Below are 14,385 nucleotides of genomic sequence, written 5' to 3'. Positions count from 1 at the left end.
TAATTTAGATGAAATCCTTATTTATTTATTTATTTTAAGATTTTATTTATTTATTTGACAGGCAGAGATCACAAGTAGGCAGAGAGGCAGGCAGAGGCAGAAAGAGAGAAGCAGGCTCCCCACTGAGAAAGGAGTCCAATGCGGGACTCGATCCCAGGGGCCTGGGATCATGACCTGAGCCGAAGGCAGCCGCTTAACTGACTGAGCCACCCAGGCGTCCTGAAATCCTTATTTAAATGCCTTAATTCTCCATATCAAATTCTTAAAAATTTGCTGCCCAAAGCAATGACTATTGATTGTAGAAATTCACATGCACAAAAGGAAGAGTAATTCTAAATCTTTAATTTCCTAGTCTAGAGATAATCACTTATTCTGATGCATTTCCTTCCAATTTTCCAATCTGTATATATAATCACCACTACATAGTTCTTATCATGCTCTTTCTTCAATTTTACAAATATTTTCCAAATTAATTAGTCTTCTCCATTCTACTTTTAAATAAACACTCCTTTTTAAAAAACTAAAGAAATAACTAAAACAAAATATGAAGTCTGGTGGTTTTTCATTGCTCAAACACATCTGGAGCTCTTCTGTATCATACCAAGCATTATCCATTTTATTTTCAACGAAGTATGCTTAACTGCTTTTCAGAAAAGAAACGAAACATGACATGTTATAGGTATAATTTTAAGAAAGATTTATCACCAAAAGAACAAGTTTTTATAGAGAGCATTAAGAGTCAAAACTGAAAATTTTTTGCTACCATAAAAGTAGCCAGGTTAATCTGAAAATACCTATGAATACCAATTTTTATTTTTTAATTTTTTTAATGTTTTATTTATTTATTTGACAGAGAGAGACAGTGAGAGAGGGAACATGAGCAGGGGAAGTGGAGAGAGAGAAGTAGGCTTCCGGCTGAGCAGGGAGCTCTATTTGGGGCTCAATCCAAGGACCCTGGGATCATGACCTAAGCTGAAGGCAGATAGATGCTTAACAACTGTGCAGCTCAGGCACCCTGAATACCAATTTTTAAGAACAGTCTAATTATGGTTATAAAATTTATTAAACAGAGCTAACAACAAACGAATATAAAAGGGAGTTATAAATAAGTTAGTCATAGATAATTTTATCACAGTAGTTAGCTAATTTTAAAAGTAGCTTTGATAGTTTCAAGTAAAAAGAAGAACCTATACAGGGAATATATACACCCATTCCAGTTCTCTTCATAAACACGTACACAAAAAATATATTTACTATATATACAATATGTATATACTATATGCATATAAAAGAATACACTTATACAAACCAGAGTCAGTTTCATTTCACAATAGGAAAAAAAAGAATTGTAAAACTTTTAAAGTCTCTACAGAAGGAAATTAAAGAAATTAAATGGAAAACACTGACCACAATTTATTTCACCAAAATATAGAGGTTAACATTAAATTCAATAATCTCTTCATAAAATTTTTCCTTAGAACAAATGAGTAATAAATTTTTCAGGATTAAGGTGAAACATAAACTCATGATAACTATTTTTCAATTATTATCTAATTTACTGGTATTTTTCCAGTATAAAACCATTAATCTTTGTGAATCATGAATTTAGAAGGAGAATTTTTTTACTCTAGTTCATGTACCTGTTATATTCTCTACATACCCCTACTCCATCTGAGGACAAAAATGAAATATAAAGACATGTAAAATAAAAGGTAAAATTTTTAAACATAAGCATAAACTCATAAGTCCCTTCTCTATAACTCTGTACAATTTTAATGTATTTCTATAATGCACTGTAGGGATAAAAATTTAGGAAGAGAAGAAATACCTCCTTAATTGATTCCACATATTAATAATCATGAGCTTTGGAAAATCTATATAAAAACATTAAGTCACTGATGTTGCCAAAATAATGGGACTCATGTTGATATTTCTCAGTTTCTATTGATATATCTGTTTTAGAATCTTTGCTGTAAGTACATTTTTCTAGTCCTCTATTTTTTGGTAATTAGCCTCATTTCAAATTATATTCGTTTCTCTTCATCCCAAACTTGTTCAATTTTAAAGGTTGCCTTAAGTGTCCTTCAAAAATTCAGTATATAGAAGGCACCTGGGTGGCTCCATTGGTTAAGTGGCTGCCTTTAGCTCAGGTCATGATCCCAGGACACTGGGAGGGAGCCCCACATTCAGCTCCCTGCTCAGCGAGGTGCCTGCTTTTGCCCCTCCTCCCTGCTCATGCTTGCTCATGTGCACATGCGGGCAGTGCTCGCTTTCTGTCTTAAATAAATAACATCTTAAAAAAAAATTCAGTAGGGGCGCCTGGGTGGCTCAGTGGGTTAAGCCGCTGCCTTCAGCTCAGGTCATGATCTCAGGGTCCTGGGATCGAGTCCCACATCGGGCTCTCTGCTCAGCAGGAAGCCTGCTTCCCTCTCTCTCTCTCTCTGCCTGCCTCTCCGTCTGCTTGTGATCTCTCTCTGTCAAATAAATAAATAATCTTTAAAAAAAAAAAATTCAGTATATAAAACCAAACCAGGTAAAAGTAAACAAAAATTTACAAAGCATGTACTAGGCTCCCTGTATTCATGATCTAATTTAATAGCACCTATTGGATAAACTTAAATATGAGAAAATTTAAGCTTAGATTAAATAAATTGTCCAAGATCATACAGCCTAAATAAGTGGTAGGGCCAGAACCTGAACCCAGGTCAGTATGACTGGGAAGTCTATACTCATCAAGTCTACACTATATTGCTTTACATTTAAATACCAGTTAGTTTTGGGGATGCCTGGGTGGCTCAGTTGTTAAATATTTGCCTTCAGCTCAGGTCATGATCCCTGGGTCCTGGGATCCAGTCCCACATCAGGCTCCCTGCTCAGCAGGAAGCCTGCTTCTCCCCCTACTCCACTCCCTCTGCTTATGTTCCCTCTCTGTCTCTCTCACTCTCTGTCAAATAAATAAATAAAATCTTAAAATAAAATAAATACCACTTAGTTTTTAAAACACTTTCATATAAAGGGGAACCCTCCTACACTGTTGGTGGGAATGCAAGCTGGTGCAACCACTCTGGAAACCAGCATGGAGGTTCCTCAAAACGTTGAAAATAGAGCTACCCTACGACCCAGTAATTGAAAATCTGGGTATTTACCCTAAAGATACAAACATAGTGATCCAAAGGGGCACGTGCACCCGAATGTTTATAGCAGCAATGTCCACAACAGCCAAACTACGGAAAGAACCTAGATGTCCATCAACAGATGAATGGATAAAGAAGAGGTGGTATATATATACAATGGAATACTATGCAGCCATCAAAAGAAATGAAATCTTGCCATTTGCAATGATGTGGATTGAACTAGATATGCTTAGCATATAGTATTATGTATTAGTATTATGCTTAGTATTATGCTTAGCAAAATAAATCAATCAGAGAAAGACAACTATCATATGATCTCTCTGATATGAGGAAGTGGAGATGCAACGTGGGGGGTCTGGGGGGTAGGAAAAGAATAAATGAAACAAGGTGGGATCGGGAGGGAGACAAACCATTAGAGACTCTTACATCTCATAAAACAAACCGAGGGTTGCTGGGGGGAGGGGGTTAGGGAGAGGGTGGTGGGTTATGGACATTGGGGAAGGTGAGTGCTGTGAAGTGTATAAACCTGGCAATTCACAGACCTGTACCCCTGGGGCTAATAAGACATTATATGTTTACAAAAAATTTTTTTAAATTATTAAAAAAATACTTTCATATAGATTATCTAGGGTTTCTCTCACTTGAACTCACAATACCCTCGAGAGGAGGTATTAAATTAGTATCAAATCCTAAGCCTCCACTCTCAACTTTACTTTAAAAAGCATATAACTCGGGCACCTGGGTGGCTCAGTGGGTTAAAGCCTCTGCCTTCGGCTCAGGTCATGATCCCAGGGTCCTGGGATCGAGCCTCACATCGGGCTCTCTGCTCAGCAGGGAGCCTGCTTCCTCCTCTCTCTCTGCCTGCCTCTCTGCCTACTTGTGATCTCTGTCTGTCAAATAAATAAATAAAATCTTTAAAAAATAAAATAAAATAAAATAAAAAGCATATAACTAAAGTGGGAAGGTTGAACGATCATCCCCTGATTTTCACTCTAGTGCTGTATCACTTGTAGCCTATACAGAGCCACATTTTTAAGGACAACTCACTCTTTTTTTTTTAAAGGTTTTTATTTATTCGACAGAGAGAGATCACAAGTAGGCAGAGAGGCAGGCAGAGAGAGAGGAGGAAGCAGGCTCCCCGCCAAGGAGAGAGCCCGATGCGGGGCTCGATCCCAGGACCCTGGGATCATGACCTGAGCCGAAGGCAGAGGCTTTAACCCTCTGAGCCACCCAGGCACCCCTGGACAACTCACTCTTCTTCCCTTCCATATCTGGACGATAACCATACCTACTAGTAAACATATATGCTGTGAAAATACATTGATCACAGCATTAATAAAGTCTATGTTTCTGTCTATTCTTCTGACCATGATTTGGATGGTTATTATTACCAAATTATATTTGAAAACTCATACTTAGTATACAACCATAAAAGGAGCTATAATTTTTAAGAGATTTAAAACTAGCTTAACCTTCCTATCAAACATTCATTCAATAAATAAATAAAATTTACTAAAGACTCATCAGGTACTTCAGCATCCTGGTTCTGAAGACACAACAGTAGAGTCACTATCCTTGAACTCCTGGGAGCTTTATGGTTTACTAAGGAACAGCCCAACCAACAGTAATCAAATACACTGTGCTAGAAGTGAAAACAGAAGAACAGAGAACAGTGTGAGCGCTATAGGACTGAGGGGCTAGTTCTGTCAATAGGGGGACAAAGCATTCTTGGTGGTGCTGATAATCTATGAAGGCAGAGAAATATTAAGAAAGACCTCAGAAACTGCCTACAAGCAATGTCAGGGATCTTAATACAAAAACTCCTGTGGGTCATTTACTGTTGAGACTATAGCTCAATTCCCTAATGAAGTTAAGGTTTCTCCTTGTAATACTCATAAACTTGTAAAAAGCTAGCTTCAGGGGTGCCTGGGTGGCTCAGGTGGTTAAGCACTGGACCCTTGATTTTGCCTGGGGTCATGATCTCAGGGTTGTGGGATCAAGCCCCAAGCCCCAAGCCTCCCGCCCTGCGCTCAAGGGTAGAGTCTCTCCCTCTGCTCCTACCCTAGCTCTCTCTCTAAAATAAATAAATTAAGTCTTAATTTAAAAAAAAAAAAAGGCAAGTTAGTTTCAGAAATGGCTTCCTAGCTTCAAATCACTTGTTTGTGTATGAATTACACATAATGTTAAAGCTCTTTTTCACACTCAACTTTAATAGCAATTTAGTCACCAATTCCTGCTGCTAATTTCATTAGTGGTCTAAGCTACTGCTTTCAGAGTTCCCTAAAATTGGGGAAATTGTGAAGTAAAACTGCAGACTCATTCACAACCTCTTTCATACTGACATTTTCCCCTCTAGTACTTAATGCTCTTTAGCTGGTTTTTCTCTTTCTTACTTTGGTCTCACCCAGACAGGACTGGTTCGGACTTCCAGGGCTTTTAAAAAATGAGGCTTATTTGCTGGAATGTCACCTGGCCAATGAAGCAACACTGCTTATGTTTTTCTCTCCTCTAGAGATCAGAGCGCCTTACTCTGGAGCAAACTGATGGATGAAACTGTATTTATTTTTGGTAGCATGCATGGCTACCTAAACATACCAGTAGACAGGAAAATAGCACAAAATGCTAAAACTGTAAATCCAGGATAGAGGTCTTGTTTATTACTCAGGGAAAGCAAGGCCAATTTTTAAAGTTATGGTTTTTTGGCAAGGAGCATCAATCGGTGGGTTTTTCTATTTTGAACTTACTATAAAAATGTTTTGTTAAATTAATATTACACTAGATTTTAACCTTTTGTTCCCCTTAACAAAATCAGTTTATTGTAGAGAATTTGGATGATACAGAAAACCAAAAACAAATCAATCACATCCACTACTCAAAGATAAAGAATTCCATCTTCCTCACTTTTCAGCCCACTGACGGGATTATTTTATTACATTGGCTAGAAAACTAAAAGGTCTAACAGAGAACATGACTTTTCAGATTTTAAAAAAGTGTAATTTAAATTTTAAAAATCAAATTTGTAAATTCTGTAAGGCCTTTCAATTTAAAAGAACCAGGGGACTTTCTGAGTTTGCAGTATAAATAAAAGAGTTTAACCCCAAACTGGAAAACACTTTTCCCTAAATTAAAGCACATTGTTTAGGGTCAAAACATTGGTTATACATTACATGTGATGTGGGAGTACACTGGGTTGGGCAAGAACCTAAGCAAAATAATTTCTGTATTTTCACAAAACACTATTCATCAAAATCTGAAGTAGTCAGTTGGAGTTACACAAATAGGGAAGGCTAAGAAGGAATATAAGTGCTACTTAATATAAATTTACCCACTGGTCAAGAAATCGATTGGGAACAGCAATTAGGTAGGATTTCAGGTAGAAAGGATGAAAGAGAATGTCAAAGGCAGAAAATATAAAGTAAGTGATATCTTGACTTAACCTTCTTACCTCTAAGTGTAAGGTCAAATACATTTGGTTTCATTATATTTCCAGCCCAATCAGTTTCTGAAGAATTACTTCCCTGTCGGGGAAACCCAGTCAGTTTTCCATAAGCTAGTCTGGGTCTCCTGCAGAGCACGAAACCGCAACACCATCATCTTTCAACGCCTCCCCATTCAATTGAGACTGGCGCATTACCAACACCTCTTGTTTTGAAGCTAGTACATCTTTATTCTTCCAAATGTTTTCTCCCTTCCTGCATCATAAAATCAGAGAAAGGTAAAAGGCCTGCTTTTACCCTTCCAAGGCCAACCAAATTATGTGAATACCTACAGAACGTCTCATACAGGGCTGTCAGATTAAAAACTCCGAATTATTGAGAAAGCACATTCGGAGCAAGCTTTACAGTGACTCCGCAGTGAGGCCACATCAGTGACATTCTCTCCCAAGCCCGTCTCACCGGAGACGCCTCTGCCTCCAGGGTTTTTCCTACCCCCCAGCTTCCCAGCCCAAGGCTGAAGATAAAGACGAAGCAGGGCCTCTGCAAAAGAATGGGCTTTGGGGAATAAGACCCGGAGACTACTGCGGACCCCGAGAAAGGGCTGAACCAAACCCATTATCCGAAGCCCCAAAGACTCCGAATAGGGAGCCATAATGGCCGCACTCACCCCCAACCCCGGGAAAGGTGGACGTCTCACCCCTAACTGGCGGGGGCAACCACAGTGGGGTAAGCGAGGGTCAGGAAAACTGGAGAAAAGAGCTCCTAGCCAGTGCAGGATGACAGCGAGGAGAAAGCCCCGGACAACGGAGGCTGGCCGTTTACACTTTCTCTTCTCTTCCTCTTCCCACCCCTTCTCCTCTTCCCACCAGTCGTCGGTTACCGGTCGCCGCTCACCTGCCGGGGCGCGAGGTGCAGGAACAGTACCGATCACGGACCAGAGGCTCTGTCACTGCGGGAGGGGAAGTCTTCAGCTGCAGAGGGGGGGCGGGCCCAGATATTCACGTGACCTCGAGCTCCGCCCTGCCGCCCCCAGGCACGCGTGCTGCATTTCGGGGACCTGTATTTTTGCGAATCGTTTGACCACTTATTTTCTTGCGATAAAACCAGAGAAAAAAACAAAAAATCTCCCAAAGATTGTGTCGTAAAGTGTAATGTAGAGGGCGTAAGTGAAAAGGGTTAAAGTGCATTGCTAAGGAAGTGACGTTTATGCTATGATCTAGGGACCGGAAATGGCGAGGGCATTCTGTACCACAGTGGCCCGCCGCTGAAATCCCAGGCTTAAACCCAGGCAATCACGTGACCTCAAAACTTGGCTCGTGCTGAACGGGAGCCAAGTTGTCCGGCCGATTGTTAATTACGTTAGTCTTCAAAACATCTCATTTGTTTGGGTCTTCCACGGATTTCTTTTACATTTAAGAACCATTATAAAATTCTATTAGGAGACAGCGTTTGAAGGTCATTCCGGAGACTACCAACTGGAAGAACAGGACCGGGCCGGGGAAGATTGATCTTGCTAAAATTGGAGAAGAGAGGGAGGGGTGGAAAAATCCGGATTTTACCGCCAGGGCCTACCGGGCAAGCCCCAGGAGTAGTGTCGTAAGGGATGGGAGGAGAAAGATGACGCCAGAGGCCACAGCCTCGTAGGAAAATGGAGGTCCTGAAATGGAGGGGGAAGGGTGCGCGGAGGCCAGCAGTGCGGCTGCGCGCAGGCGGCCGGCGCGCCGGCGCGCGGAGGGGGCGGGGTGAAAGGTCAGAGCGCGGCGGCGGGTCTGGCTGGCGGCGGCGGCGGGCGAGAGTGGATAGCCCGGTGTGCACGTGTGGAGAAGCGGCGGCACAGCGCGGCGGCGGGAGACACCCCCGCCCCCTCCGGAGACGCAAGGCTGCGATTGACTCTCGCGGCCTCCGTCACCCGCTCAGCTCCCTTCCCTAGGCGGGGAGGCCGGCTTGTGGGGGTTGAGTGGCCCGAGCTGAGGGCGCGGAGAGCTCAGGGCGGCGACGACAACGGCGTTGATATCGGTGGTAACAACGGCCTCAGCAGGCGGGGAAGATGAAAGGGTGAGGAAGGGCAGCCGGGCAGGGCCGGGCCGGCGGGGTAGAGGGACTGCAAAGACGGGGAGAGACTCCGGGCGAAGACCCGACGGAGGGAGATTTCTGGGCTTCTCTCTGCTCAGCGGAGGGGGCGGATGCTTGGCGCGGGGCTGTTGGCGGGCTGAAGGGCCAGCAGAGGCAAGACCCCCGGAACCCAGGATTTCGACTCGAGTATGAGTGTGGGTTGAACGGAGACCAGCAGCCGAGTAGGGCAACAGGGAAAAGCTCTTGTGAGGCGCCTTGGGCCTCCCACCCGGGGGGCGGACGGCTGAGCCACCCCCGGCCCGCCACTCCAAGTGCAGTAGTCTGGTTGTCCTCTTCAGATCCAGGCTCAGCCCTGGGACCCGCGGTCTTTGACACCTTTCAGTCTTATTCACACTTGGGAGCTGTGCAGAACCTTCTGGAGGGAGAAGGAATTGGAATAAAGAGCATGGAGATGAGTATTAAGAGCTAGTGACTCAACTGGATTTGGGTTGGGTCAGAGCGAGTGGAGGAGGGGGAGAGAGCGTGAGCTCTTGTATTCTTGGGGTGCCAAAATGTTTAAGGAAGTATTGCCGATCAGTAGGTGGAGCTATTGCTTCAGTAGTTTGCTGTTGCCCCTGTGCTTGGTGGTGGGGGGAGCGTGGGGGGCGGTGAGGGGCGGTCCTTGGATACTGCAACGAAGCTTTTTTGAGGTGATTAGCAAAATTAATATTTTTAAGTTTTCTTTTGAATAAAATTAGGGATTATTTTGGCTCAACTATTTCCATTTGGATATCACTTCACTATTAAATTACATACTATTAAAATATTAACGACATAACACGGTGTTTTAAAATATCTCCTAAATTAGCCGTTTTGGAGCTCTCCTTTTATCAATGTTAAAAGCTTTCTGTGATGCCTGGATTTTTTTGTATTATAGCAAGTCAGTTAATATATGTTGAGTTAGTGAAGTCTTTCAAACTGTTCAGCCTTCTGAGGATGAAATAAAAGTCAGTCTTCGAAAAATCCCATGCTGCGTGAAACAAGGCTCTCGGTGTGTATATGTGATTGGGGTCGAAGAGGTCCAAGAAGTCCAAGAAGGGGGTTAATTGACCTTGTCTGTACATGGTTCCTCACTCCGATGTTGCTTTAAACACTGGAAATTAATTCTAATGTTGAATTGTTGGTTTTTCCATTAAAGTTCAGAAATGATGAAATATTCATAGTACCTTCATATTAAGCATCGAGTTCTAAAGAGTTCCAATCAGGATACTAATTGGGTATGGAAACTATTTGCAGCGCTTGAATCGTGATCTATGAAGTTTGGCTGTTTTATATATGATCCAGTATAATTTAGTGAGGTTTTTCTTCTTTTTTCCCCCCTTTCTCTTACTCGTTTTTATTACTATTTTTTTTTTTGTAACATTTTATTTATTTGACAGAGAGCAGGGGCAAGAGGGAGAAGCAGACTCCCTGGGAAGCAGGGAACCCTAGGGTGCTGAATCCCAGGAGGACCATGACCCCAGAGGAAGGCAGACTTTTAACTGACTGAGCACTCTTCGTTTTTTATTCTTATCTTTTATTCTCAGTATACAATACTTCTCATCTTGTTCTGTTAGAGTACTAAAAATGAGGCTGAATAGTTCCCACAGTTGAGACTGCATGGATTTATAAAGGAAGGTTTCCAAGAGAATTTCTATTCTGGGTGCTTAGATCCAAAATCTTTGGTCTTAGCTCAGTCTTGCTAGGGTGTAATGTTCTTTCTAATGCCTAACTTGGCAATAGAAATGGGGTCAAACAGTGGTATTATTCACAGTCTACCTTCAGTTACCTTGAGTGTTCAAGGTAATTTTTTTTTTTAACTTAAAAGGGCGATTTATGTGTAATAACATGATGGTGGCAAATCCCCAGAAATGAGTAACTGGCCAAATTTAGAGGAAATTTATAGTTACTGAATTTGTACTGCCAGCCAGCAGCAGCTAGCCCCCAAATGAAGAGTCTTTAAGTGTAGTTCCTATCACTATGATTGGAAACTTAAAGTTGTGTTCCTAATGATAAACTTTTAAGATGATTTCACAGGAATAGTCCCTTTAACTTCCCAGGTGAATAACTACCAGGTAAGATGGGACTTTAAAATTTTTTACATTTCTAAATCTTGTATGTAAGACACAGAAAAAATGAAGACAATAGACATTTAAAAGATTCTAAGCTCCTTTAGTTCAAAGAATTGTATCACCCTGGACAGTGTAGTTAGTGTTATAGTCCTGACTCTTGATTTGGAAAGGCCTAAGAAAATGAAACCATGGTCCTGATTATGTGTTTTTGTATGAAATTTTATTTGCTAAGAGTTTTATTGTATATTGAGCTAACTGAGCTGTAAGTTGAAATATCTAAAATTGGAAACATGAAGAACTTCTAACTCTAATCTACTATTTAAATATTTTATGTCATCTGTATTGCCTATCATTTTCAATTTTTTTAAAATTTTTTTTAACATTTTATTTATTTATTTGACAGAGATCACAAATAGGCAGAGAGGCAGGCAGAGAGAGAGGAGGAAGCAGGCTCCCTGCTGAGCAGAGAGCCTGTGTGGGGCTGGATCCCAGGACTCTGAGATCATGACCTGAGCAGAAGGCAGAGGCTTTAACCCACTGAGCCACCCAGGCGCCCCCATTTTCAAACTTTTAAAACTTACTATTTTATCTGATTTTTCTTCATACTTATAGTTTGTTTTTATTAGTAGTAGCAGTAGGACATTCCATTGTATTGGCATGTATTTTTGCCTTTTCTCCAAAGTAGATAAATTTCCAGTTTTTAATTATTGCATGTATTTATATACATGGTCTAGAAACTTGAGGGTATATTACAAGGTGTTATTTCCTTTGTACTGAAGCTCCTTATTTTTATGGACCCAGGGATGTAGGTTGAATTTGTGGATGGCAGGCTGATAATTTTTATCTATTATTACTCTCTAGGGAAGATGATATTCAAGCAAGAAGTTACAGCCATGACTGAGATGGCAATATAACTAGTCAGTATAATAGAAAGTAAAACTGAATCCATTTACCTTTGAATTTTAGCAAAGAGTTATAAATTAGTTCTAATAAAAATGTGTTTGGGGCGCCTGGGTGGCTCAGTCTGTTGAGCTTTTGGCTCTGGATCTCAGTTGGGTCTTGATCTCCTGGTGGGGAGTTTGGCACCATATTGGGATCTAGACACTGGGGAGGAGTTTACTTAAAAAAGTCTTTAACAAGGTATGAATATATGCAAAGTAAAGATAGGAAAGTAGGTAAGAATGATATAATACAATATATAAAACAGTGTAGTTCCCAAAGTAGAAGATTCTGCTGTCCAAAGAATCTATGTTGAAGTACAGTTACCTCTGACAGCATACGGACTAGGAAGCGTAAGAGAGTTTTCTGAAGTGCTAGAAATATTCTCTATCTTTACTTTGGATATTAATTGCATAGATATATACATATGTTAAAAAGTCAATGAGCTGTGAAAAAGATTTGTGCTCTTTACCATACAAATTTACATACTTAAGTAAAACAGATTTGTTTGTTTTTTGAGGTTGTATTGCTGTTTTTGTAGGGGGACAGGCCGGGAGGCTGAAGGAGAATTCAGGAACTTTTATAAACCTCCAATTCATACTCTGGCTTCTGTGAAGCCAATAAATTTATGGGATGTGGATTGAGATACTGTATTTTAAAATACTTTGTAGGGGCTCCTGGGTGGCTCAGTGGGTTAAGCCGCTGCCTTCGGCTCAGGTCATGATCTCAGAGTCCTGGGATCGAGCCCCGCATCGGGCTCTCTGCTCAGCAGGGAGCCTGCTTCCTCCTCTCTCTCTGCCTGCCTCTCTGCCTGCTTGTGATCTCTCTGTCAAATAAATAAATAAAATCTTAAAAAAAAATAAAATAAAATACTTTGTAATATTCCCTTGCTTTGTCGAAATGAATTCACATAAAATATAACCTACCTGTGCCACAATTTCTTTAGAAAATCAATATAATGTTGTAACCAATATAAGAGAGAAGTAAAAGTAAACTATAATAAGGTATTTATTTCAATATGTAAGTGATCAGGTACAACTATACCATAAATCATAAGATCTGATGTTTGCATCTGTCTGTAAATAAAATCATATAATTTAGAAAGTAGATCTGCCAATACAGATATGTGCATTGGTGACTAAAGCTATGTTGCCATCAGTGTTGGTGATTTTTTTTCCAGTGATTGTGGACAACTGGTGGTAAAGTTCTGAAAAAAGAATAATCATGAATTTCAGGGTTGAAAAAGGATTTTTAAAGGTTATCTATACAAAGCATTATCTTTCAAAGCCAGTGCTTTTGCCAGGCCAAACTAATATCTGTATTAAATTTCACTTTACTTAACATTCCCATTTTGGCCTGTGGAAATCCTTTTGAATTCTGATTTTCTCTTAAACATATTAGGTATGACTTCCAGCTTTATGCCATATGAAAAGATAAACTTCTCAATTATTTAAATAGCTGTCTTTATTTTTTTTTTAAGGACAGCCCACAGAAACCATTAAAATACCAGTTGTAACCAATAGAAACTTCTTTTCATCACAGAAATGAAAACTGTATGTATTGTAGTTTAAAAACTATATATTTGTCTCTCTCTTTTTTTTTAAAGATTTTATTTATTTATTTGACAGAGATATCACAAGCAGGCAGAGAGGCAGGCAGAGAGACAGGAGGAAGCAGGCTCCCCGCTTAGCAGAGAGCCCGATGCGGGGCTCGATCCCAGGACTCTGAGACCTTAACCCAGCCGAAGGCAGCGGCCCAACCCACTGAGCCACCCAGGCGCCCCTAAAAACTATATATTTGTCTTATGGCAAATACTGCTTTCTCTTGATTTGATCTCTTCCATTGGTTCCTATATACATTCATTGCCTAACTTATTGGAAGAATGTTAGTCCTGTCCTGTGCAATACAATAATGGCTAGCTACAGTAAGTAGGCTGTTGAACAGATGAAATGTGGCTTGTGTTACTGAGGAACTGAATTTTAATTAAAATTTTATTTTTTATTTTTATTTTTTGAAAGATTTTATTTACTTATTTGACAGCACAAGCAGGGGGTGGGGTGAGAGAGGGAGAAGCAGGCTCCCCGCTGAGCAGGGATCCCTCTGCGGAACTCGATCCCAGGACCCTGGGATCATGACCTGAGCCGAATGCAGACGCTTAACCTGCTGAACCACCCAGGCGCCCTGAATTTAAATTAAAATTTTAGTTTTAAAAACTGATACTCAAAGTCAGTTGTTGGATAATTTTCAAATATGTTTGGAACAGCCTGGATTGGTGAATCTATAAAGTTTGTGAAATGTAAATATAGATCAAGTGTTTGCAAGGGAAATTAGCATCCGAATTGAGATTTGCTGTGTAATACACACTGGATTTTAAAAAGACTTGGTATGGGAGTGCCTAACTGACTCAGTCGCATGACTGGGTAACTCTTGATCTCGGGGTTGTGAGTTTAGGCCCCATGTTGGATTTAGAGATATCAAAAATAAGTAAATAGGGGCGCCTGGGTGGCTCAGTTGGTTTAGCCGCTGCCTTCGGCTCAGGTCATTTAAGTCTTTATTTAAGACTTAGTATGAAAAAAAATTCTTAAAGAAGTGAAATTAATTTTTATTTTGATTTCATGTTGAAATAATTTCATCTATTTCTTTTTGCCTTGTTAACGTAGATACTAGAAATTTTAAAATTACATATGTAACTCAAATTGTATTTGTTTTGGA

At 40.5% G+C, this 14,385-nt stretch overlaps 2 protein-coding genes across 6 annotated transcripts in view; one reads left to right on the top strand and one right to left on the bottom strand.

Annotated features, from left to right (window-relative positions):
• ATP6V1A (ATPase H+ transporting V1 subunit A) overlaps positions 1–8,203 on the bottom strand; it is a 65,119-nt gene extending 56,916 nt beyond the window's left edge. The window contains exons 1-2 of one of the 4 annotated variants that reach the window (XM_047725037.1): positions 8,144–8,203; positions 7,466–7,628 (exon numbers count right to left, since the gene is read on the bottom strand). The gene's annotated coding sequence lies outside the window, so the exon portion shown is untranslated. Of the gene's footprint in view, positions 1–7,238; positions 7,440–7,465; positions 7,711–8,143 lie in introns of those variants that run through there. The other 3 variants (XM_047725026.1, XM_047725046.1, XM_047725055.1) reach the window with 3 other exon arrangements.
• A 134-nt stretch (positions 8,204–8,337) lies between these two features.
• Positions 8,338–14,385, top strand: part of NAA50 (N-alpha-acetyltransferase 50, NatE catalytic subunit) — a 32,648-nt gene continuing 26,600 nt past the window's right edge. Inside the window, exon 1 of one of the 2 annotated variants that reach the window (XM_047725069.1) lies at positions 8,338–8,626. In XM_047725069.1, coding sequence (XP_047581025.1) covers positions 8,619–8,626 — 8 coding nt within the window. In that variant the 5' untranslated portion in view covers positions 8,338–8,618. The remainder of the gene's footprint in view (positions 8,627–14,385) is intronic. The other variant, XM_047725062.1, reaches the window with a different exon arrangement.

Source organism: Lutra lutra, chromosome 1 (genome assembly GCF_902655055.1).
Source record: "Lutra lutra chromosome 1, mLutLut1.2, whole genome shotgun sequence".
Lineage (NCBI taxonomy): Eukaryota > Metazoa > Chordata > Mammalia > Carnivora > Mustelidae > Lutra > Lutra lutra.
The sequence above is the reverse complement of the archived record's forward strand: the minus strand, read 5'-3'. Positions and strand labels throughout refer to the sequence as shown.